General features: G+C 45.6%; 3 protein-coding genes across 18 annotated transcripts in view; 1 reads left to right on the plus strand and 2 right to left on the minus strand.

Moving 5' to 3' along the window:
- The window catches only part of LOC6736152 (sodium channel protein 60E), a 30,190-nt gene extending 21,585 nt beyond the window's left edge, over positions 1–8,605 (plus strand). For 4 of the 13 annotated variants that reach the window (XM_016168933.3, XM_044922524.1, XM_016168928.3 and 1 more), the window contains 8 exons: positions 615–748; positions 812–1,481; positions 1,590–1,949; positions 2,054–2,162; positions 2,221–2,402; positions 3,712–3,830; positions 4,261–4,518; positions 4,589–8,605. In XM_016168933.3, the coding sequence (XP_016029543.1) occupies positions 615–748; positions 812–1,481; positions 1,590–1,949; positions 2,054–2,162; positions 2,221–2,402; positions 3,712–3,830; positions 4,261–4,518; positions 4,589–5,085 (2,329 nt within the window). In that variant the 3' untranslated portion in view covers positions 5,086–8,605. Of the gene's footprint in view, positions 1–614; positions 749–811; positions 1,950–2,053; positions 2,163–2,220; positions 2,403–2,642; positions 2,772–3,711; positions 3,831–4,260; positions 4,519–4,588 lie in introns of those variants that run through there. The other 9 variants (XM_016168929.3, XM_044922525.1, XM_016168938.3 and 6 more) reach the window with 7 other exon arrangements.
- Positions 8,436–15,330, minus strand: LOC6736154 (transient receptor potential cation channel protein painless). Its single transcript, XM_016181187.3, has 4 exons — positions 15,244–15,330; positions 11,370–11,597; positions 9,297–11,309; positions 8,436–9,229 (listed from the first exon to the last, which is right to left on the minus strand). Exons 2-4 carry the CDS (start codon positions 11,586–11,588, stop codon positions 8,696–8,698), a joined length of 2,766 nt encoding a protein of 921 aa, XP_016029553.1. The 5' UTR covers positions 11,589–11,597; positions 15,244–15,330; the 3' UTR covers positions 8,436–8,695.
- Positions 15,331–15,711: 381 nt separating this feature from the next.
- LOC6736155 (putative fatty acyl-CoA reductase CG5065) lies at positions 15,712–24,632 on the minus strand. Of its 4 annotated transcripts, XM_016181186.3 has the most exons (8): positions 24,442–24,632; positions 21,637–21,920; positions 21,143–21,568; positions 16,744–16,942; positions 16,452–16,691; positions 16,252–16,383; positions 16,057–16,182; positions 15,712–16,002 (listed from the first exon to the last, which is right to left on the minus strand). In XM_016181186.3, the coding sequence occupies exons 2-8, from the start codon at positions 21,914–21,916 to the stop codon at positions 15,885–15,887; spliced, it is 1,521 nt and encodes a 506-aa protein (XP_016029557.1). In that variant the 5' UTR covers positions 21,917–21,920; positions 24,442–24,632; the 3' UTR covers positions 15,712–15,884. The 4 variants fall into 4 exon arrangements, with proteins under 4 accessions (XP_016029557.1, XP_016029554.1, XP_016029555.1 ...); XM_016181184.3 differs by lacking the exons at positions 15,712–16,002; positions 16,057–16,182; positions 16,252–16,383; positions 16,452–16,691; positions 16,744–16,942 and adding exons at positions 17,044–17,266; positions 17,323–17,451; positions 17,510–17,641; positions 17,701–18,139 and having other exon boundaries at positions 24,442–24,631; XM_016181185.3 differs by lacking the exons at positions 15,712–16,002; positions 16,057–16,182; positions 16,252–16,383; positions 16,452–16,691; positions 16,744–16,942 and adding exons at positions 18,512–18,788; positions 18,862–18,990; positions 19,058–19,189; positions 19,244–19,682 and having other exon boundaries at positions 24,442–24,630.
- Positions 24,633–24,764: the final 132 nt, after the last annotated feature.

Raw genomic sequence — 24,764 nt, forward strand, 5'->3', positions numbered from 1 at the left:
CTTACTATTAGTCTGACTCTGTCCTCTATGAACTCTTTTTGTACTTTTGTACCAACGTGTATGCTAAAGCTTAGTTGCTTAGGTTAGGCCCACAACACATCTATAGAATGTTTCTGATTTGGTGATAAAATTCATTTAAACACTTGAAATTCCCGACATTTTTGGTCAAAGCCGGTGCTTGTCTCAAGCAAGCACCGTCAAAAATGCCTCTATTTTCTGTATTCTTAATCTGTGTATACTATATTCAAATGCATACCCCTTGAAGTTTTGTAGAGCACATTTTGCTATGATACTTAACGACTGAACTAGATACTATACGAAATATCAGACCCTCCGCACTCTAGGCATGCTCTATCTATCGGATGAGTAGCAGTCCTTTGGCCTCAAGATCCGACCCTTTAATAGCTCGCCTTTCTATGTACAACCAGCATGAAAAACATAGTTAGCATTAGAACTAGTTAACTATATAAATCTACTTATAATGGTGCTCCTCGAAATGCCTGTACATAATCCCCGTCTTTCTGAATTTCTTTAAGCACCGCGAATTCGGCTAGACCGATGTTTAATAGTGTCAAACAAAAATCTTATTAATTATCCACTTTTGTGATGTGCAGGTTCGAGATCGCGATCTTTGTACTGATTTTTCTAAATATGCTTACAATGGGCATCGAGCACTACGATCAGCCTCATGCAGTCTTCTTCATTCTGGAAGTGAGCAACGCCTTTTTCACCACAGTATTTGGTCTAGGTAAGTCGCTGAAATAATTTGCTGTTTATATAATGATGTGTTTAAATGACCTCCATTCCGCAGAAGCCATTGTGAAGATTGTCGGTCTGCGCTACCACTACTTCACAGTGCCATGGAACGTGTTCGACTTCCTTCTGGTGCTGGCCTCCATCTTCGGGATTCTGATGGAAGACATCATGATAGACCTGCCCATTAGTCCGACGTTACTTCGGGTGGTCCGCGTCTTTCGCATTGGGCGTATATTGCGGTTGATCAAGGCCGCCAAGGGTATCAGAAAGTTGCTATTCGCTCTCGTAGTGTCCCTGCCCGCCCTCTTTAACATCGGAGCTCTGCTAGGACTGATCACCTTTATCTACGCAATTCTGGGCATGTCGCTGTTCGGAAATGTCAAGCTCCAAGGTGCCCTCGATGACATGGTGAACTTCCAGACCTTCGGGCGCAGCATGCAGTTACTGTTCCGGTTGATGACCTCAGCCGGGTGGAACGACGTCCTTGAGTCCCTGATGATACAGCCGCCCGACTGCGACCCATTTATCCATGGGCACACTAACGGAAACTGCGGTCACCCGCTTCTAGCCATTACCTACTTTACGAGCTTTATCATCATCAGCTATATGATTGTGATCAACATGTATATTGCCATTATCCTGGAAAACTTCAATCAGGCGCACCAGGAAGAGGAAATCGGTATCGTCGAGGACGATCTGGAAATGTTTTACATTCGCTGGTCAAAGTATGTGTTTTCTTCCTGACAGTAGGCCTAGCCGTAGGATCTCGCCAAAAGCTGCCTGGAAAACAATTTAAGGAACACTGCTGACTATACCATCTGATTTACTTGCAGATACGATCCACATGCCACCCAATTTATACACTTCTCGCAACTGTCCGATTTTATTGCCTCTCTCGATCCACCATTGGGCATCTCGAAGCCCAATAATGTCGCTTTAGTGTCATTTAATCTACCCATTTCTAGGGGTAATAAAATACACTGTCTCGACATTTTGCACGCGCTCGTTAAGCACGTGCTAGGTCATGTCGAGGAGACCGATAACTTCAAACAGTTGCAGGAACAAATGGATGTCAAGTTCAAGAAACAGTTTCCAACGCGCAAAGAATTGGAAATTGTTTCGTCGACGCGGATCTGGAAGCGCCAGGAAAAGGCGGCCAAGACCATTCAAACGGGCTGGAAGGAATATTTGCGGTACTACATTTACCACAACAGCCCCATTATCTCACTCTAGCATTCTCCGGAGAACTTCCTATCTGATATTTGCGAGTTTCTAATCCTATGGTGTCTCTTCACAGGCGCAAGCGGGAAAAGGAACGCTCCAATTCTGGGGACAGCGCCACTCAAACTTCCAGCCCTGGCGGATGGCAATCAAAACTTTCTGCCCTAAATTTCTTCCACCTTCAGGTGAGTACAGGGATATACTTCAGACCTCATGAATATGCTCAAATTTGATTTTCCGCAGGTGAGTCGTCGAGGCACCGCCTGCTCCAGTCGAGCCTCGTCTCGAAAATCGTCGCGTGCCTCGGATGCATCCGATCTTAGCGAACTAGCTGGGCCCTGGTTGAACCTGCCTCTGATGCTCGTCTCAGGTGCCGACGAAGTAGTCAAGGATATAAAACAGCAAAACGACGAGCTGGGCAAACGGTAGTTATCCAGCAGCACCCATTCCTCTTACTCAAAACAACCACATCGACTCATGACACACACTCCAATAACACACATACTGACACGTAGCCATTCCATGTATGTTTATGTTTCATGGCTGCGATGAATTTGAAATGCAATTTTTAGACGAAAACGAAAGGCTTTCCATGCTCATGCCACATGCAACAAGAACATAACCGTCGATCTGCATCGATAAATTAACGTTTTGTGTGTCCACAGTGTATATGAACTTAAGCCCTATTTCTAGCAAATCCTCTTGTATCTCCCTAAACTATGAGTCCCTGCTCGCAGACATGGTCACTGCCGTTCTCAGAAGTGGCTCGCAGCCTAGTGGCTTGAATTATCTAGGTAAAGGCAATCTCCCAGTCATCAGCTGCTTAGCTTAGCTGGCAATCTATAACCTACTACTTACGTACAATCTTAAATCTTACAACAGACAACATCAATAGCAGTATTAAAACAAAAGCAACAAGCAATCTTACCAACTTCGTTTTAAGTTCTCGACTATAACTCATCCACAATCCTTGTATATTCAGATAGATTAAGCATATGTATTTACAGTACCAACTATCCAGTACTCGAATCATTCGACCTTTATACCTAATCTATTTAGTATCTCCATCCAAACTCGACCCTCAACTCGATTCAGCTCATTTCTGCGAACGAAAGCAGTCTGTCAAAAACTCATTTGCAGTCAGAAGCTCCCTACAGCAACTCTTTTCAACTATTAGTCGACAATTATCAGAACAAGAATCACAGTAATTTCAGCTTTAAAATAATTGAAAAATGTCTATAACAATAATATTAAGATCATTTGTAAGTAGCGGCTTTTCCTTTGAATCCAATCCGTAGATCCACCCATTCCGACCTTACTTGTCTCGCCAAAATTAATTTGCGATGAACACGTGAATGCGCCATTTGATTTAGTTTTGATTGGTTGCTTGCCCTTATATAGATCGTTAAGATAATTTGGCTATCTATAATTACTCTCATTTAGTTTAAATGTAGCTTAACGAACATGCCACCAGGTAATTGGAACTCTAAGACAAAATCACATACCAAATCGATTTCATCGCCATTGATAATGATGTACAGCTTCTTTAGCGTTGAAAGCTTTCCCTATTTCTTTTGTTATTTCGTCAAAAAATTGCAGCTATCGTTGAAACGAAACAATCCTCGACTTTTATATGTGAACTGACCTAAACCTAACATTCTACATCCAGATAAATGAAATTTATGCTTATGATTGTTACTGTTATTCCAACTACTAAACTATTACTATTATTAGCGGTAGCATTTTTGTGGAAGCGCCTAGAGCAAGTCGTCGCCGAAGCTTTTATAATTTCTTTTTGCGTCATCAGGATGCTGTCGATGACAGCTTAACCTCACCTTCAGTACATAGAAAAAGTAATTATTGACAAGTGCCTATTCACCCACCCACTTTCCATTCGACCTAACAACCCACCACCAACAACCATCACTTATTAGACCATTCACAACTCTTGCGCTATTTGTATATACTCCCTGTACAAAGGCACCGCCCGAAAGGCCTGCACCTCGAACCACATCTGCACCACTCTCTGAATCTCAGTTAGTATCAACCTCACTTTTGTGGCCTATCTCCATCCAGATGCATTCCATCGAAAACAGTATTTTGCATTTCTAGTTATAAGCTTATGTTCTTGAGTCATCAACTGTTACTCTCTGCGATCTCTTTATATCTATATCTATATCTATTCGTCTATCTGACCTACCTGTCTGTCCACACAACCTTCGTACTTGTGCGTTGTGCCATCACGATTGCCTGACACTAATGCGTACATTTCACCCACGACAGCCGCAATGAACAACACGACCAACACCACCTCAAACTCCGCCTCCACCTCCGGCACGGCCTCCTCCACCGCCACCGCCCCAGCCACTGGGTGTGGCCCAGCAGCCACCTCCGCCTCCGACAGCGACCGACACCAGGCGGTGGGGGGTGGGTCGGCTCCTTCACGTAAGCGCGCCTCTAGTTTCATTCGCAAGAAACCGCCCCTAGAAAGAGGTTTGTCAGCACAAAGCGCTTTAAGAGTAAACAAGAACGCTTTTGTCTGTATGTGTGAATTGTACTTTCTATCTTTCGAACGAGCAGCCCACTAAAGTCCCCATTTCCCCCCTTCCAGCTGAGGCGCCAGCCCCCGAGGTGATCGTCACCAGGCCGTCGCCGGAGCAACAGACGCATCCGCACTCGCTGAGCCTGCGTCCGGACAACGCAACCCTGGTCCACGTACTGGTACACCGCGAGAGCGAAGAGTACAAGGAGGAGGATGAGAGCAGCCCGTCCTCGAGCGGCAACGGAAATGGTTTTGGTATAGGCCTGGACATGCTTGGCAAGCAGCCGCCGCCTCAGATACGCATCACAACTGGCTCGGTAGAGAGCTCAATGGACACGTGCGCGATGCCCACTGTCCAGATCATGGTCGACAGTCCGAAGGACCCGCCACGAGGCGATTTCAGCTCAGCGGCGATTGATGATGTGGGTGCGCCAATCGATGTGAATGTCCAGGGCGATACTTCGCAGGTGTTTTACGACTATAATCCTGAGAAAGCCACCGACGACCAAGGGAATGGGCAGGACGAGACAGCGCAGTTCGAATCACTTCCAGACAGACAGAGATGACCTCCGGTCAACACTCCTCTGCGGGATTCGGAGAAACGCTCCAGCCGTGGCAGCCGCAGTAGTAGCAGCAGCACCAGCAGCATCAGGAGCTGCTCGTCCTCCTCGTCGTCGTCGGCGGCATCGACAGCCGCACCCTCGGCACGGCGTACAAGCTGACAACCTTCGGTCTGAGTGCGTATTCTTTGCCGATTCCTGTGTGCATTTGTGTCAGAACTTGTAGTTTCTTAGGCTTAGGCATGGGGCCCGCCCCTTTGTTATCATAGTCGATTACCTATATAGTTATATATTAATCGCTTTATACGATATACATATATACACATATACAGATACGAAGCTATTCAAATTTATACATGCAATATCAGTTTAAGGAGGAAATCAATATTAACTATGTTAACAAGAACGTGCATTAAACCGTTGTAGTACTCGAATCTAATCAAAACTCCGAATGAGTCGGAATCGCCATCATCATGGTTAATGTCACAATCAGAATTGAGGAAGAGCAAATTTGTCGGTAGTTTACTGCCCGATTTAGTTGTAGTCAGAATGCCTGACCCACAAGTGAGACAATGAAGGCAAGGCATCGGCACGGCCTTCTATTCTCCTGCCGTGGGCCAACTTTCTGCCACATTTTCGAAGGTTGTTTTTGAACTATACAATACGTAGAGGTTTGCATCACATGCATACATAACATGTGTAACTAACTATCGCGGTTAGATCTAGGCTCATAACTGTAGTGTTTGTTTCGTAATTATCGACTTGCATATACGGAAGGTATATGTGAATAGTATCTAAATACATTTTGTACATATGCCAAAGGAAGTATTTTAAATTAAAGAGCTAATACTATAGTTACAGACATATGACGTTAGTTAGATACAACTTATTGAAATATTTATAAAGGTTTTTCGTTACGATAGCGCAAAGATTGCCGATTACAAATGCGATTACGATAGCGAATATTATCCATTACTGATTGTTCGAAGTACAAAAGCGAAGTATTAGTAGATTTGATTATTATTATATTGTATTGTACATATCTTATGGCTCCTCCCTCATCCACATCTCCCTTTCTCTTGTGCATCCAACGTGAAAAACAAAGACGTTAAAATACGAAGATGCGTAGCGCCATACCATTTTTTTTTTTTTGCAAACACCAATACGTGGCCGTTACGCATCTTAGAGATTATATTGGTCTTTGGTAACAACTAAGCCAAAAACAATGTCAAGTGATTTTGTACTCAACGCACTTACATATATAAATCAATCCTAATCCCAGTCGGGATTAACACACTACACTGCACTCCTATCGAGATCCAAATCAACCCGAAATCAATCAGCAGTCCACATAAGTACCAGTCAGAAGAAGTTTACGAAGGTGAAGTTTTTAAGTTTTTTTTCGATAAGTGCAGTCGAAAGAAGCAAATCAAAAGCAGGACGTAACAATTTTGGTCTCCTATACAATGAACAACCAACAAGCTTCCACATGAACTCTATTTTAGCAAAATAATTTACAATTTACACTCACTTTATTGTACGACTAAGAATGGTTAGGACGGGCCAAGTTTCCAAGAAACTCGCCTTGTTTTGTTACTTTTTAAGTGTTGTTCTCTCTTTTAAGTCTCCATTGTGATCGCATTAAGTTTAAACATCGAACAGGAAAAAGAGTTAAGAAGTGAATAACGTACACTCCGAGTGGGAAAATATTAACAAATCCCGAATTACTTATGCACCCCCGCGCCATTCAGGGCACTTTGCTACTCTTACTCTACCTTCATAACTTAACAACAGACAATCAGACAGCGATTGATAGTAAGTTGAAATTCTATGGTACCAACTAAACGTTTTTTCCAGAAACAAACAACCAAATGAACACACAACAACTTAATTGTGATTTTAACTGCAATTTTTACACAGAAAATACAAAAAATAAGGTCATAATTTTAATTAGAATTGTTAACAAGGAAACAAAACCAAAAACAGACAGAAACCAAACACTCGTCAATTAAGTGATATTTAATATTGGTACGTACTCGTATTCGATTGTACATAAACGAAAAACGATTATGATAATGGTAACGAAATAGCAATAGAACCTGATTCCAACCAGAAAAAAACTAAAAACTCAAAAAAAGAGAAATGCTTTTATTTTAGTTTTCTTCAACAAAAATCGATTAACCAGATTACAGAGCGAGGCGAGACCAGTCGGAGCGATGCAATGATGTGGGATGTTTAATTTAGTCATAGAGTATAACGACAATAAAAGGAATGATGCATATTCAATTATAGAGACGCTAGTTCGAGTCATCGTTACCGAAACCAATACTCAAACAACAGCAGCAGGCAGGCCACTCACACAGAATCTGGGAACACAAGGACAAACTTAACTCTTAGATAATCGTAATCGCAGTAGATGCGGCTTTGGTCCCACTCAAGTCGGTCAATAGCAGTACGAAGCAAGCGAACCGGAATTGGAGGCGAAGACAGATCCGAATCCTATGCATTTAGAGCTCACGCAACACAGACAAGACATTAAGACAATCTCCCGGACTTGGGAGAGATAGGTGGATGCAGGATGCAGGAAGCAAAACCACAGGAAGTACACAAATATATACCTATAGTTAGCAATACGGCTGGTTTAATTAGGCATGCCTTACAGAATACACGATTTTATTTATATATATACATTGTTGAGATTAAAGTATATACGAAAGATAGCAGTTAATGTTTCATCGGCCACGCTACCAGCAGCAGAGTAAGACGAATAATACCACTTAAACCGAATAACAAGTCGTAAGATTGTCCAAAACGCTCCGAGAACTAAGTCAATTATTTTGATTTGCCGCTTTGAAGGTCCTAGTCCTAGTCCTCTAACAATAACAGCAGCTAATCAACAGCGTTATCAAGTCGAGTAACCAAACTAAGGCCTAGTAGTAATTTGTATTCTAGCTTAGCTTAATCGATCGATGCCTGCGCTTCACTCACTCCATAAAACGGCCTGAAGCTTTTTATCCGTTGCTGTCGGAAATCATAAAAAACAAATAATTAGGCTGAAAATTGTTAACAAATTATGACCGCACAGCTTGCATAAATTTCCAGTCGGTTTTCCATTGCCATTGATTGCCTCGTTAGCTCTTTACGCCCGTGTAATTCGATTTGGTCCGCTACGCTCAGTTCAGCTCTGACTTAAACAAAAGAATTATGATAGAAGGAAGACAAACAAGTAAAAGATTAAGAGCCCATTAACCATAATATGTGACTAACACACATTTTGAACCGAATCATATCAAATCAAAATAAAAGAAGATTAAGTAAAGCGAATAACTAAATGAAAACTCTAAAAAACGTACATCTAACATTTGAAATTAAATATTTACTCGGGTACAAATGGTACAGTAATGATATTCGTTTATACAATATTTACTGTCTATATAACCATTATATACTACTTACTTACTGACAATTATTAAGGGTTTTGTTCAATTTCATTACTCGTATGTTAATAAAAACAATTTCCGACTAACTCGGCTCTTTAAACTGCAAGTTAAATGCAACTCGTTCTAAAAGGTTGATTAGTCTCATAAATACTAAAGCTACCGAAATACATGCTCCATCACTTCCTGTCCTGGACCAGCTGTATTAATTGCTCCAGCTTGTTCTCGATCAGCTTCAGTCGACTGTCGTTGATCTGTTCCTGTTTCCGTCTCTGCTCCGCCGCGTTCTTCTGATCGATTACCTCGAGGGCCCGTTTGACCACCCGGCCGCTCATCTGGGAGCACTTTCCGGTGAGCATGGAACAGCAGCAGGGCAGAAGTCTAAGCGGTGGATCCAACAGCTTCTTCTGGGGCGCTGCAGCACTCAGGGGCAATTGCTGAAAGCTAGCCTTCTTGTTGCCCATAAGGGTCCTCATTTCGAAGGGATCGCTCATTGGAATAAGCACCTTGTTTCCATCGTTCGGCAGCACGGAAATCTGACGCAGACTTAAGTAGTTCGGGTAGATGTTCATCAAACGTTGGCAGATGCTGCGGAAGAGATGGTTGCCCAACAAAAAACCAGCGCGTCCGTGGCCAGTGAGAACCTGCTCATACCGACTAAGGACGTTGGTTCTGCAAATGGCTCCGTTCAGTTCCGCCTGAGCCTTAATAACCTAGATAATAGATAACGCCGGAAATGGGATTAGCGAAGGAAAATAATACGAATGGCGATAGACCTACTTGGGTGTCGTTCACTGCAAGACCGTTCAAAAGGTTGAACAGCACTATCGTCATAAAGATCACGAAGAGGAGGAAAATCAGGTAGGTGTAGATGCTGGTGAACTGGATGCTTCCGGCGTCAAACTCGCCTGTCAGCATCACAATGGTCTTGATCAAGGCCTCGATAGGCTTGGTGAATGTGTTGAAGCCCTGTTCGTCCTCATTCTTATTCTCCAGAGGTGGACCCGGCGCAGCGCCTTTAGACTGGTCTTCCCCCACTGACTTGCCAAAGAGGATATAGAAGCACAGACTGAAGGTGAGCACGAAGATCGAGTAGAGGGTAAAGCTCTTTAGGAAGCTGTTTGACACCTCTCGCAGCATCAGCATGTGCGTCGAAATTGAGAGCACTGGCAGGGAGCCCACTAGTAGACAAAACTCCATGGAGACTAGTAGGATGGTGAATACGGCCAAGACGCGCTGCGTCTCCTTGTCGAAGCTGGATTCCATGCAGGTAAAGATAGATAGTGTAATAAGAGCCACCTCCATAATATTCGTTATAGACCAGAAGTACCGAACTGGAGACATTATCCACTGGATGCACTCCCGTATGATAAGGTAGCTGATTCCCAGCCAGGAGAGCAATCCGAAAAATGCAGTAAGAGCCCTTTGATCGCTTTCGTGGAACTTAAGGAGCGTGTAGGTAATTATGGAGGCGGTAAAAAGCGAGTATATCAGGAAGTTCAGGTAGAATATCACGGAAAGTCGGTGCCACTTGAGGAATAGGAAGCTCGAGATCAGCGGGTGCTGGAGCAGGTGGCGCATCTCCTTCGACTCGGCGATGAAGGCGATCGGGGCCATTTCGTCGTGCAGCTGGTTGAGAGCATCTGAAGTCTTTCCCACTCCGGAGTCTCTCTCCTGGCGCATCAGGTTCTTATAATCGATGATGATCTCATAGTTCTGCTCACCAGGCCTCTCGCCGTTTGTGGTGATACAAGAGTCAAAGTGCTCTTCGAGAACCTCGGGCGGCATGTCCTTGATGGGTAGTGTGCCAAACGCGCTCTTCGAACCAATGTAGGCACCGTTCTTCAGGAGCTTCTGCATCGCACTCGTGTTGCGGTACTTAACGGCGAAGAACAGAGGCACCAGGCGTCCGGAATCAGCTTCGTTGATGTCTACGCGATCGCTATTAATGAGCAATTCAAAGCAGCGCTGGTGGCTGAAGCCATCATACGGTGGCTCATCCAGACGGCCGATCACTGCATTTAGTAGCTTAGAGTCTGGAGTAAGTCGCAGGTTTGGCTCCTTCAGAAGTCGCTCCAACGCCTGCCAGTTACCGTATATCACGGCCGTCTCTACAAGATTGGCCTCGTTGGCCCTGCCTGGTCTCGAGTTGATGTCCATGCCAGTGGACAAAATGACATCGAAGGCTCGCTGCCTGCCTCTCTTGATGCTCTCCTGCAGCAGTCCAAAGTATTCCTCCTGGTGGGCGTTTAGTTGGTTATCCGCCCCGCCTTTGAGATTCTGCAAGTACTCAGCGAACTGCTGTTCAAACAGTGTTTCGTCCCCGTCCCGTAGAGTCCTTTGAAGGGTTTGGATGTCAATTTCCGGCCCGGTATGACGCTCCTCCGGCAGTTTAAGCTCCGGAAATTGCGCCTGCAGCAGTCTGCGCACCTCTCCGTTTCGGTAACTATCGATGTCCAACTCCGGCTGGTCCAGAAAGAGCTGAATCAGTTCCTTCTTCCCAGCCTTCACCTTGCTCTTTCTCAACACATGGTGCAAGGGTGTGAACTCGCCCTGGTCTACGATATTCGGCGAGGCGCCGTAGTCCAGCAGGAGTTGCATGCAGGAGTGCACATCTGGGGCATTTTCCTCCGTGAGATTCTTGGCAAGTGAGTTAAGTGGAGTAAGCTGCCCATATTTTCTATCAACCTGGACTTGTTTTCCGGGGCGGTACTTAAGGAGAGCCGCCAGGTTTCCTGGATCCCTCGAGTCGGCCGCATAGCTGATCGCGGCCTTGTCCAGCTTCTTGTTGATCTGTGAAGATGAACTGTGGTTAGATTGTGTCCGACCTCTACTCCCTGTTGCTCTACTCACGTAGTTCACCTGGCTACCGTGGTCGATGCAGGCTTCTATGAATTCCCGACAACCTGGTGTTGAGAGTGCCTTCTCGTAGATACTGGTATGACGGTCGTCTTGTAGATCGGCCAGGGCCCCGCTGTCCATGGCAGCAACGAACTGTCGGATGTCCTGCTTGGCCAAAGCTCCAGCCAGCTGGGCCTGTGGATCAATGAAGCCGCAGTTGTTAAAGTCCATTGGTTTGGTCTGCAAAGAAAGAGCAGCCACGGAGCGGATGAGCAATGTATATGTGGGCTGGACTTCAGGTAATTACCCCCACGCGTCGAATGAGTAACGTAAGCTGAAAATGAAGCAAGAACCCGCATTGCTCACTCAGGCAACTTTGTGACCCCACTAGACCTTAGGGCCTTGGAAGTCAGAAACAATGGGTTGGAATTGGACGCTCTCGAAAAACGGCATTTGACATCGCTTCATGCTACGATGGTTTTCACATGGAGTGGACATGAGGCTGGAATGGAGCGGGAGCAAAAAGCTGCCCTACAGGTTTCTTCACAGCCAAATCTCCGTTTTGGGGGCAATTAAAGAAAGCGTCTTAAGTGGTTTCTGTGGTACCGAAATCGGTCTTAATTTGCTCCCCCGTGTAGTTATTAAATTATAACAATCCATGCGAAGACAAGACAAGGTTGGCGGTGGACGGGGGTACTCGAGCCGCCAAAGTACCAGCAGTGGCTGCGGCCGGAGTGATCCACTAAATCTGAATCAGGTTTGGTGCGGGTATCAACGTCTAACGATCATAAAGAATAATCATAAAATAATCGACACATCAGTATCAATTAGCAATCAATTTGTTGCGCTTTACGCTTTGATAACTCTTCTAGATGGGGCTCGAATGGAGCCTGGGGCGGCTCAGGCAATGGGAGCGCCGAAATGGCGAGATTTATAGGCGGCTTTGTTCGTAAATTTCAAGGCGGCTTCTTCTGGGGGATTCTCGTTTCCACAGTTCTGTGCTGACCGCTGTGATACTTGAAATGTGTGAGAAATCTGCTAATCACACTCAAGACCTGGCTAATTTGAATACGCCACTTCTGATTATTTATCAATAGCCGAAGAATTGGTAATCAGGAAACATATGCCCGACCCATCCGTTGAAAGCGGCTACTCAGCCGAAGTCTTTTGGCTGGGCAAAAAATTGGGTTTTGTAAATGACCCCCCCAGGTGGGAAGGTCGGCCTGATAAGATAAACAGAATCGCACAATCATCTTCTCTAATTGGCTCACTGTTTGGCCCCTCTGTTTGTGTTGCGTATTTGGCCACTAGGCTATTTGTAAAACCAATTGACAAACAACTTTATTGTTTGCCCAGCTCAGGCCCAAAGTTTTAGCCGACAGTTGACAGAATGGCGTAATAAAAATTAGAAGAACAGCCATTCAGAAGAGCCGGGTGAACCGGGCAACCGAATTCTTCGCAGCCTTCGGGATGTGGAATGCACTTGGAGACTGCCAAAAGAAAACCCGTCGATCAGGTTTGCACAGGAAAAACAAGAAGCAAGCAAACACAAACATTTAACGGAAGAATTGCACAGCTCTTGGCAAAAATGGGGAAATGGTATAAATGAGAAATACCATTATGGGCTTACCCAATACAACTCAGTACAGCACAATAGAATAGAGAAGTTACAGATCTTCAGCTTACAATTGTCACGCCCGTCAAATATTATGCGAAAATATATTCTGATTTCCACAAAAGGGTAGATAAACTTCGGCTCGCCGATAACTTTCTCGCTTTCTCTTCTCCCTGTCACTTAATCCAAATTGGACCCAACAAGAGGGGATCGGAGGGATAGTCTGGAAAATGTCTGGAAAAAGAAGGGAGTTCGCGACACCGACAGCTGGATATGAAGCAGCGCAGATAATTATAGTTGCTCCGGATCCAAGCAAATATCTGAGGAATATTAAAATCGCGTTTCCCTTGTTTATCATGTTATATACATACGTACATACATACGTACATACGTGCCGGAACGAATGGAGTGCCAACATTTCGGCTATATCGTGACCTTATAGATTTTCATGGAGTGGGCGATTTCGAAATACAATAAACTAATTTACTTGTCCATAAAGTCCGTTTATTGGCAACGGAAGATTTTGCTTGCTAAATTTAATGCTCTCTCTGCAGTTAATGAATAACAGACGATCGTTCGGATGTGTTTACACTTGAATTGGGGGCTGGAAAAACAAGGGAAATAGCCAGAAACACGAATTCTTTGAAAATGCTTAGGAGTGGCAGAAAAACAGCGATCGTGATTGGGGACAGCAGTCCACAACTGAAGTTTTTTTGTGTAATCAACTTTGCAAAGCTCAGCCCGAAATTGTCATCGTAAAAAAGTCATAATTAAGATGGATGCGTGCGGAGATGGGTCTGAAGATGTGGATATAGATGTGGACGGGGCTGACTTCATGGTGAAGTGAGCTTGTGAAGCATCCGCGAAAAAACAACAGCGCCAGAATTTAGTTGTATTCGGAAAAAATGTTTAAGCGAACAGCCCACAGACACATGGGCAATAGCCACACGAAAGTGGATACCCCTGCCACATGGAGATCGGTGCTCTATATACCCACTGTGCACTTCATAAACAATTGACTGGCCCACATCGTGTGCACAACAAAAGATTTGGGAGGGGTGTCCGGAGTGGGGAGACAGAGAGCCTCCGCTCCGCACGATTCAGTAATTTCAAATAATTTAATTAAACACACTCGGACGTATGTACATAGTATATGTGTGAGATCAACACACGAAGGCTAATTCGTATGCTAGATGGATGGATGGATTCCTGAACCGAAGGAATCACCACTTACCAATCGGTCCAAAAAACTCTAGCCCCTTTGGGCCTACGCCCCTGTGCCCCACGAACAGTAGGAAGCGAATAAAAAATTGGATGGGCGGAGCCAAATCAGCGAGCGAATGAATCCAATCCAGTCGCATAGTTTTTGCAGTCGTGAGTAGGCTGGAGCGCGGGCTCCAGAGGAGGGTCCTAACATGCCGCATAACGCCTAATCGATGGATTACTTAATTGTAATTGGCAATAAAAAACGCATATTAAGCGCTTCTGGAGGGGAACGGAAGCACTGTACGCCTAAATTCGATGCAAATGTCTGTGCTTGGGGAAAACTGTCCCCAACCCAGTTCCGAGTTGGGTAAACATGGGCCTCTGTCGGCTCGTCTTACACGACATTTTCTAAACTCGCCTGGTCAGCAAGAACACTATCCGTTCAAATCGTATTTGGGAATGGTATCACAATCCGAGCACTTCACAGAAAAGTGGACACGGCGGGCGTTGCCTTTTAGGGCATGTTCGTTATCTGCCCACCAGGCATTTTAAAATCGTTTTTAAAAATACTTCTATGACGTCACTGGTCGCATACATTCCAAATTAATCATTTATCAAATGCAATTCAATCAATTTATTAGCTGTTCTGGCGTCATTAAAACAAAGCTTTTTTTTTAATTTTTTTCGATTGCGCCGTGGGCGCCGTTTTCTGCAGTTTCTTAACCTTGGTTCGTTAAATGTTTTAAAACTTGTTTTCACTGCTTATGTTTTTGTTGTGTGGGTTGAAGTCGAGCACAGATCACTTTGCAACTGCGGTTTCAGATCTGCATTACACATGATTCACTCGCCGTAACTAATAATACGTCTTAATTTCCCCGCGAGTCATCCTCTTTAAGTAAAGATTTGGCGCGACACCGGTCTTATATGCATAGTGAATGAGATGACTCAACAGTCATCTCAATGGTCCATACCCATTGAGATCTTTCTCGGGCTTTCAAAAACTGTTTTCAAAACACTTCTCAGCGCCTAAGCAAGTAACGCACGACACTGCTGCTCGATCATTACCTTCCTCGTTAATATCCAGACAACGACTAATCTGATCCGTGAAAGCGATCGCGGTGGCGGGCACTTTACAGAAATTTAAATTTAACAGAAAGCTAACAGGGGCCACACAGAGCCTGCCTATCAATCGATAACTCTTTTGTCTCGTGAGCTTAGATTTTGTGAATGGCAGATATATGGGCACACTTGTTAAGACTTTCCGGGCGCATTAAAAAATAATGCTAAATTTTTCCCAGTTATATGTATGCCGAACAGCTAATAATAACTAATAACAAACGGCTACAAGTGATAATAGATACTAAATATTCTATTCATTCCATTACCAACGTTGTCAATGGAACATCATCCTTGATTTGGTACAAATCCCATTCAGATCTGCAGAGCTTGGGACGTGAGTCTTTATTTTTTCAAATTTCTATAACTTCAAGACAGCGCCTTTAAAAATGTATGTCCAGAACAGTAACTCGCAAATTTTAATGTTTTAAAATTTTTATTTTCAACGACTTGCAATTACAAGTTTACGTATACAAAACACCTGAATATTTTTGACCTGATTTACAACAAACCCTTTCTTAAAGGCACATGAAATAAAAGGTACAAAATGTTAAGAAATCAACTGAAGAACAATATTATGTACTAGAAGCTTATGTACTAGAAGGGAATGCGCTTCTCAATAGGTCGACTACTCTCAGTTTTTGGGAAACCCAGTACAGAAGGCCTGAAATTATCATTGTTTTGCAAATACGGTCCAGGACATACATGCTGCAAACAAGAGCATTGGTTTAACACTATAGATGGAAGTAACAAATTACTTACAATCTCAATTGTATGCGCGATTTCGGCAACGAAGTTAAAGGTTCCTTCATCACATACTGACGGCCACCCAAAATACTGACTTTCATGTACTCATAATCGTCGACATCGTCGGTGTTAATCTTAAATCTGTCGTAAATACAATTCCGTTACAAGCCTATTTAATGCATCAAGATGCATATGTTTTATATTGCTTACATCCTCCGATCTGTAGATCCTAATTCTTTGTAGATCTGCTCAAAGTGTGTGGATTTGAAGTCCCAGCTTCGCGTGGTAAAGAACTGCAAAACTTCCAGACCCACAGCGATTTTGGTTTGAACCCGTATCATGCTAGACAAACAGAAAAGTTTTGGGTTAGATTCTTGTTCGGAACTGCCAAATTCTTTTGAAGGTTTTACAAGCGACGTTGTCCAAAGATCAGGAGTAGGAAGTCGATAAGGTAGGCTGGCAGCCACATAAACAGAATGGTGCAGATGGTGTGATAGAATTTGCTGGACGTCATGTTGCCGTCGGGATACCAGAGTCCCACTTCGAAGGGGTACTTAATGCCCAAGTCGCGACCCACATCCATTATCCATTTCCATGTGCGCTTTTTGGCATCGTCCACGGTCAAGTTGTAGACTGGGATCTGAAGAGGTCTGTGGCAGAAGTTATACATCACATTGACAAGGGGGCGTCTGAAAAATTTACCTCTTCTCCGCCAGACTGTTATGATATGGTAACAAGATTAGGCCGTTAATGGCGATGTCCACAGGTATGACTTCAGATTTTAGCTCCCCGTTGCAGATCATGGATCGGATAACTCCTTTGCCGGCGCCAATGAGAACTCCCGTAGGTCCGTTCATATTGTCCACCCAACCTGGCAGGGGCTCAGCGACAGCTGGAGTTACTGGAGAACAAAGTAAAGGTCAGTATGCTAGGACACAAAGTCTGATTTGGTGACTGGTCTGGGAAACTGGGAAAGAAACACGGCGCAGTTGGCGAAATGTGTATATTCAACAACCTACAATCATATTTATTTGGATTCAAAACCTCGAATATGCGTAACTACAACTAAACTAATTGACTAAATAAATGCCTGTGACCACCAAACCAATGCAAGTCCACGGAGAACTAGAATCAGAATATAGCCAGCACCCCCGTCCACTTAAGGAGGTAGTAGAAGAACAGTCCCACAATCACCGTCTTGCACACAACGTCCACGACCCATTGGCTGGAAGTGAAGATGAGTAAGTCATAGTTGGTAGCACAGGCTCTTGCCTAACTTACATCTTCATGTGCACGCGCGCCCTGGGCAGATCCTCATCCTTTTCCTTGAGGATAAACTTTCGAGCTCCTTTGGCACACTCAATCATGTACTCCTCCTCGGTGTTCTCCGTGTTCATGTTCATGTTAAAGCTGAACGGGAAATAGATGTTGATATGTTAATATGTTAATATTCAGTAGCAGCACTTACATCGCCTTGTCTTCCTCGTTGAGTTTGTTCCAGAGGGAGGCGTAGCTATCAGATCGGAAGCACCAGGCATTGAGGGTAAAGAACTGCAGGACGCCCAGACCTGTGGATATCTTCTCCTGAACTCTCAGCATGCTAGGGAGGGAAACGGCACATAAGCTACATTTAGGGTAATTCAGTGCGGCGCAACTTACAATCGCTTTTGCCCTAAGATCAGCATCAGGAAGTCCAGGAAGTAAGCGGGCAGCCAGTGGAACAGGGCCACGTTGAAGTTGTGGTATAATTGGTTGGTAGTAACGCAGGGGTCCGGGTACCATAGGCCCGCGTTAAATGGGATCTGCTTGTTGATGCGCTTGCTCATCTCCACAACGGTGCCCATGGTCATCTTCCTGTGGTCCGCATTGGTTATATTGTAAACGGGCACATTGGTAGGCCGCTTGGCCTGCTTGTTGAACTCGTAGGGAATGACGATCAGTCCGTTGATAGCGTAGTCGACGGGAATCACCTCGGCCTTGTTCTGCTGATTCACCAGAACGGACCGGATCACGCCCTTGCCGCATCCGATCATCAGGCCAGTCGGTCCATTCAGGTTGTCCACCCATCCGGGCAACGGCTCGAAGGCAGCCGGAGACACTACACGGCGGAAGGAAGAGATGTTTACTAAGGGACGTCTGATCGGCTCAACGCGTGAAACCAGTCTACATACCACGAGCCCAAGATGATGGTCACCGAAGCCGTATTATGTGTGAATGTGTGTATGGTGTGGGTGTGGGTGTGGGTGTGGGTGTGAGTAGTGTAGTTGTGTATGGTTCGGACTATGTTTTCGCCAAGGATGAGTGTGTGAATTTAGAAGTTAGGAAATAGTGTGCAATCTGGGAAAATATCATTGTGCTCTTTCTCCTGTGTGATCTGTGTGTTCTGTGGGTTTGTGGGTTTTGTTTGTGTTGTTCGTGTTGTCGCGCGAGTCCTCTGGATCAACACTTGTACACTTGAAGCACAGACACATAAGCTCAGTACACAGACTTTTTATTTTGACACGAAACATAGATAATCACTTAAAGTAGAAATGAAAACCAGATTCGAGGCCTCTCGTCGAGTGGCTCGAAGTTATGCCCCAAGCGAACCTAAGCGGAGATTGATTGAGATAAGCGCGCAAATGGATTGGAAATGTCCCGGGTGGCCGTCATCTTAGACGCCCAGCAGACGTGCCACCAAACCGTAGGTCCAGTAGCACAGGGTGCCCACGATGAGCGTCTTGCAAGCGCGGTCCAGGATGTACATTCTATAAATGAAAGGAAGACCGTGCTTAGAGATCGGGCTCAGGGCTTAGGGTCCTGTGGGCGAGTCTCGCTTACAGCTTCAGCTGGAGCCGGGCGCGGGGCAAACTATCGGGCGACTCCTTCATCAGGTACTGTCGCCCTCCCTGGACACACGACTCAATGTACATGGGGACAGTCTCCTCGGGATCCATGTCCATATTGAAGCTTTTGGGTGGGATCAGGTGTTTCGGATTAAGTGAACTCAGTACCCTTCTACGCTCGCGCTACGTACTTTTTCCTGTCCGCCTCGTTTAGCATGGCCCACAGAGAGGAGTAGGCGTCCGACTTAAAGAACCAGGCGCGCATCGTGAAGAACTGCAGCACTTCGAGGCCCACAGAGATGCGGTTCTGGACGCGGATCATGCTAGGAAGAGAGGATCAAGATCTGTGTCCACGATCCACAGGGTCCGCAACTTACAATCGCTTCTGGCCAAGCAGCAGCAGGATAAAGTCGATCAAATAGGCGGGAAGCCAGTGGAAAAGCAGCACGTTAATGTTGTGGTGCAGTTTGTTGGTGGTGATGCATCCGTCTGGATACCAGAGACCCGCTTCCATCGGGTATCGGTACCCTATTTCTTTACTCATTTCGATTACTTCGCCCCACTGCATCTTCCGGTGGTCAGCGCACGTGATATTGTATACCGGCACGTCCTTCGGCCGCTCCGTCATCTTGGCAAACTGGTAGGGGATCACGCACAGTCCATTGATGGCGTAGTCCACCGGAATCACCTCGGACAGGTGGCGCGTGTCAATCAGCATCGAGCGGATGACACCTTTGCCGGCGCCCACCATAAGCCCGGTGGGTCCGTTAAGGTTGTCCACCCATCCCGGGACAGGCTCGTACGCCGACGGCGACACTGGGCGTGCGGGAGATGAGTTCAAATTGGGACTCCTCCTCCCAGACGTTCCTGGGATCAGGCTGATGCGGATGCGAGGGCGGAGGCGGATGCGGAGGCAGAGGAAGGGTAAAGCGGGGCGTTTCTGTCTTCTTTGTTTTCATTGCATGCTCATTGAACTTTTTGGTCAATGACGACGGCGTTTGTGTGCAGTGGTTGAGGTAGTTGGTTGTTTTAAGCAATGCTGTAAACCATGCCATGTAATCGGGCTCTATCTTTTCAAGCGCTGTGGTTGTGGTGGTGTTGGTTGGCGGTTTGTGGTGGCTCAGACCTGTATTGCTGCTGCTGTGGTTCATGTGCGGTGTACGTATTAAGAAGCGCGGCAGCGGAAGAGTCAAGCGGGTGAGCCCGCGCCGAATAGGAGGACGCGAGATCAACCAGTGGCGATGTCATAAAACACACGGAAAGCGTAAACACTTGACGAATTAGCGGTAGGTGGCAAGAAGCGGCTTATAACTAGCACCAAAGCAACCCAATCCCCAACAAGTACATTCATTATCATCTGCTAATGTCTCTGAAGATCTGCTAAAATCGGCGAACTCTGCCGAACTTTGCTCGCCAGTTAGCAAACGAGGACGTAACCCGTCTATATTGGGTGTATCCATGGGCTATTTGCCCAGCTAAGCAGGTCACCCCTGCCTTGAACCCGCCCGGTTACAAATGCAACATTCATCCACTCCTATCGATTTCAGCATTCAGCTAGCCTATCATTAAATAAGTTTGAGGGGAGCTGCCATCGGAAATACCTATTCACAAACATTTTCCTAACCTTGTCTGGACAGTTTTTCTACTTATTCAGATCATATGTTGTATACAAATAGAAGATTCGATTAAATAAATTGTATGTTGCTTTTTCTTCACATAGAGTACTACTGGCAGGAAATCATCACGGAAAACAGTATACTTTCATATCAAATTACCACCCAACTTCAAATTAATTAGTGTTTGATTTTGCAGATTTGCATTTGCAAATGGTCAGACTGGTTTCTGCCCAATAGTTTCTCCACCTCCTATGAATAACGACCTCTCAGGTTGGCCAAAAACTGCTAATAGAAAACTTTAATTGACTGCCAGCGCAGACAGATCGTACATTCAGGCAGAGACGTCCAACAAATACGCCAGGTGGCCGAAAAAGATATAAATAATAAGCAAGCCAGGGCAACATAGACACAGACACAGACACAGACATAGACTTAAGACGGCATAAGCGGAGGCGCATTATTAGTTATTAGTTAGAGGGGAACTGGCGGCTGGCAATTGCAGTCTCCATTTCGCTTCCAGCGCAGCTGGCTACCAAGCAAGCAAGCAATCCCGTCCAGAGACATGGAGAATTAACGACTCTGATAAATCGATTCGCCGCAGGCCAAAGCGACGCGGATAGGCAACAGCGAGGTGGCATCCGTGCTCAAAAGGTCACTTACCGATGCTGGGACGGGCGATGATGACGGGCATGGACTCGTAGTGGTCGCGCACCAGAAGCTCCGCCAGGCGCTTTGAGTAGGTGTAGGTGTTGGGGTGCGGCTTTAGCAAATCCGGCGTAATGGCGTCCAGGGTCTTCACGTCCATCCACTCGGCCAGTCGCATAAGATCCTCCGGCTTGTGTGGGAACTCGTAAACCTTCTCATACATCACCTCCTGGTCGCAGTTGCAGAAAGCCGTGGACAAGTGGATGAAGGCCTCAAGCTGCTTCATTTCCTTGGCCACGTTGAGCGCTCGCCGGGTGCCCAGCAAGTTCATGTCGATGGCGTCTCGAAGATTGCCCTCCAGCTTAAGGGTGGCCGCCATGTGGAAAACAATGTTAGTGTTCTCGGTCACGTGCTTGAGGCTCTCCCCGCTGAGCCCAAGCTCTGCAATTGAAGGGAAGGAAATGCAAATCAGTCGATATTAAAGTGCGGAACATGAGCGCTACACTTACGGTCGAAGGTGACGTCGCCCTGGTAGATGGTAACCCTCTTGAGCATCTCCGGCCGCTCGTCCTTGATGCGCTGGAAGATGGGCAGCTTGAACATCTCCTCGAGACGCGTCTCCGGTGCCTTGCCGCGCTTCGGGCGACAGATGATGATCACCTCCTTGAGGGAGTGGCAGGAGTAGAGCAACTTCTCCAGCAGAACTTTGCCCATGAACCCAGACGCTCCAGTGATGAAGATCGTCTTATCCTTATAGTATTCCTGCACAGGCGATAGATCCACCGTCATCTTGCTGCAAGAAAGGGGTGTATTAGCACACCTTCTGGGAGTGGGAATGGGAATGGAGTGACGCAAGAAGCATTCCGGGAATGCGAAAACCAGTCAAAGGAAAAACTAGTGATTGGCAAGCGAATGGCGCAAGTGGTGCTGGAAAAACTGGGGCTAATTCTGGCCACGCGTGCCCCTCTTGCCACATCTGGTGTTCGACTTGGAAGCAGCCACCACCAGCAGCAACCAGTGAGCTGAACCTGCCGCAAACTGGTTTCCAGTGGACTTTCGGTTTCTATTTGGATTTTCGATTGCGCCTGTGGATTCGCATTTCTTTGCTGGCTTATGCAATTTCCAGGGGTAGCTGGCATCGAACCCGTCTAGCGTGCCAGGTTGCCTTTATATCTCCCCCTCCGACGGGGATTGTTGCAAGTATTTGTTTCTCAATCTGCATGCGGCTGGGTTGGATTGCAGCCGCGTTACAGTTGGCCACATCTGCTCGGCAATCTCGAATTGTGGATTGTGCCTGTGCCTTGCACTTTGGGCATGTCATGACATTTCACGCAAGACCGAGCGGACGTACTTGTTTACCTATTTATTGCAGCTCGATTGTGGTCACACCCCGCCCAAGTGTATGCATATGTCCAATACTGTATCTCCGGCAATGAGTGTTTACCTCCTCCAGCAGAGCAGAGCAGAGCTGGCGAAGATGGAAATCGCAAGGAATCATGACGCAGCAGCCCCATGCACCTTGAACTACAAGCTATAATCTATGTGGCTGGAGCTGTTTCTGGGATCACTTCACTTGGATCACTGCGGTTCTCCTTCATCTCGCCTCGCGGCACCTGCCTTTAGGGGCTTGTTACTGAGCCCCAGTTTTCGGCTTTATGGCCAATTAAAACGCGTCCGCCGAATGTGTGAAACCAACGAGAGCAGCGCCACAGCCCGAGAAACAACCTCAGATTGCCTGCACTTATGCAATCCTCGAAATACACACATTGAGACAAATTTTGAGAGCCAAATTTCGGTCGACCCAAGTTGTCAAACCCGAAGTCATGAGCATTACACACAAACGTATTTATTAAAACTGAACCTAAAACAACGGAGCTTCATTTTCATTTTGTAAACGAAAGACTTAGGCCACAAACTTGATCCCAATTGGGGCGGACAAGTGAGAAAGAGACGAATCAGAAAACTGTAACTAATGCAAAATACTGATAAACAACTAAAATAACATAACTTATTTGTTATTTTTAATTAAAGGACAATGTGTGCATAGTATTCAACACGGAGCATCACAAAGATAATGGAATTCAAGAAACTTGTTTGAGCTGTTACCATCTATGTATTAGGTTCTTAGGCATATTGATGTAGCGGAACGATTTGCAAAAATTACGTCGAAATCGAAAAATTCAAATCCGAAAATTTTTGTATACCATTTTATATTTACCTTCCCCACAATTGGCAAGAGTGTTTTTTAAGCTCTTTGATATTACGCAAACGCAAATTGACCCTATTCGAAACGACAAGACTCTTTATCTTATGATATTTGTTTCTCTCCTTCGTTTGTCATATTTTTATTAGAGCCAAAACCGGTATATCAGTTGTAAGTAGAAACATTTTGGAATCTTTAATTAGCTTGTATGTGGCTGTGTTTATCGATGGTGTGCTCCTCTTGTTTACATATTGCTGCTTTTTAGCCTAAGTAATATTGTGTTGTTGCAACTCGATTGCGACCTCAGAACTGGCTAACGATGATGGGGCCATTAAAATTTTCCAATGCAAAGTGCAGCCTGCAATCGGTCTGCAGTTAATAAACCCATTGGAGCGCAGTGACTGATTGACTGACTGCGGCGTACCAATGACCCCTTTTCTAAGGCAACGTAAGCTCGAAGACGCAGAAGAGCTGCGGATGTGGCTGTGTGGAGGATCATTAAGAAAGCCACTTGAGGCTGAGACATTAAACCATGAAATCGAACAAATTTTAAATGTTTGGCAATTCTTCCATTCCATTTCCCATTTGGCCTTTGCTCACGTAGTCTCACGATATATTTAAATAAAAAACCCCCTCAGTATGTAAATGGCTTTTGTATTGGATCAGCATTGATACAAATGAGATGAAACCCCGACACATAAAATTAGCAGCAAGCCGCAAGCCGAGGTTCAAATATATGCAAAGGGCCAGACAAAACCTCGGAACTCGAAGCGGAAAATGTGGAATATCGAAATATCAGACTTTGCGACAGGTCATGACACGACCCTGACATAGACGGGGGTTCACGAGCGTATCTCGAAATCAAACTCAGTAGGGCAGCCACTAGACAAGACACGGTACAAAACTAGTGGGGCCTACCTTTGTTATCCCCAATTAAACGCTTCGCTGGGCTGGCAAATGCCTCGAATTGCAGCCTAATAGCCCCGAAAAATGAGCAGCATTGTCTTTACAATGCGGTAATCACAAGGAGGAATCGCAGGTCGAGATGAGGTCGGCGGAGTGCTAGATTGCAAGCCGAAACTATTTTGGAGCTACTAAGTGTTTCAATTACCTTGAGTGCTTGGTATTCTCCTCAAATAAAACACTTGCAATATTGGTATCAAACTCTCGCGCACGCGAATTAATGCGAGACTATATCGGTTCGGAGCTTACTAGTTCGGATCGAATCGAATCGAATAGTGGAGGGAGCGGTGTGCACGCTGCGAAGCTCGAAAGAAGACTGAACGCGACCAGCTCGGTGGTTGTCAATATGAATACGCTGTGGAGTGGGCTAGCAGTGCTCTGGGATGTTGCAAACCAAGCCGAAACGAAGCAACTAACAAACCACTGGCCTGGCTGCACACCGTACTGTGGTAGGTATTCGGCAGGTGTTGG

Source organism: Drosophila simulans, chromosome 2R, assembly GCF_016746395.2.
Source record: "Drosophila simulans strain w501 chromosome 2R, Prin_Dsim_3.1, whole genome shotgun sequence".
Lineage (NCBI taxonomy): Eukaryota > Metazoa > Arthropoda > Insecta > Diptera > Drosophilidae > Drosophila > Drosophila simulans.

Bases quoted from the DNA above. Each gene is read 5' to 3' on its own strand.
- LOC6736154 (XM_016181187.3), bottom strand. From the start codon at position 11,588: ATGGACTTTAACAACTGCGGCTTCATTGATCCACAGGCCCAGCTGGCT. The intron at 11,310-11,369 runs GTGAGTAGAGCA...TCATCTTCACAG, and splicing joins ACGGTAGCCAGGTGAACTAC to ATCAACAAGAAGCTGGACAA. The intron at 9,230-9,296 runs GTAGGTCTATCG...TCTATTATCTAG, and splicing joins TTGCAGTGAACGACACCCAA to GTTATTAAGGCTCAGGCGGA.
- LOC6736155 (XM_016181186.3), bottom strand. From the start codon at position 21,916: ATGACGGTGGATCTATCGCCTGTGCAGGAATACTATAAGGATAAGACG. The intron at 16,692-16,743 runs GTAAATTTTTCA...CTTCTGCCACAG, and splicing joins AACAGTCTGGCGGAGAAGAG to ACCTCTTCAGATCCCAGTCT. The intron at 16,003-16,056 runs GTAAGTAATTTG...TCTTGTTTGCAG, and splicing joins TCGCGCATACAATTGAGATT to CATGTATGTCCTGGACCGTA.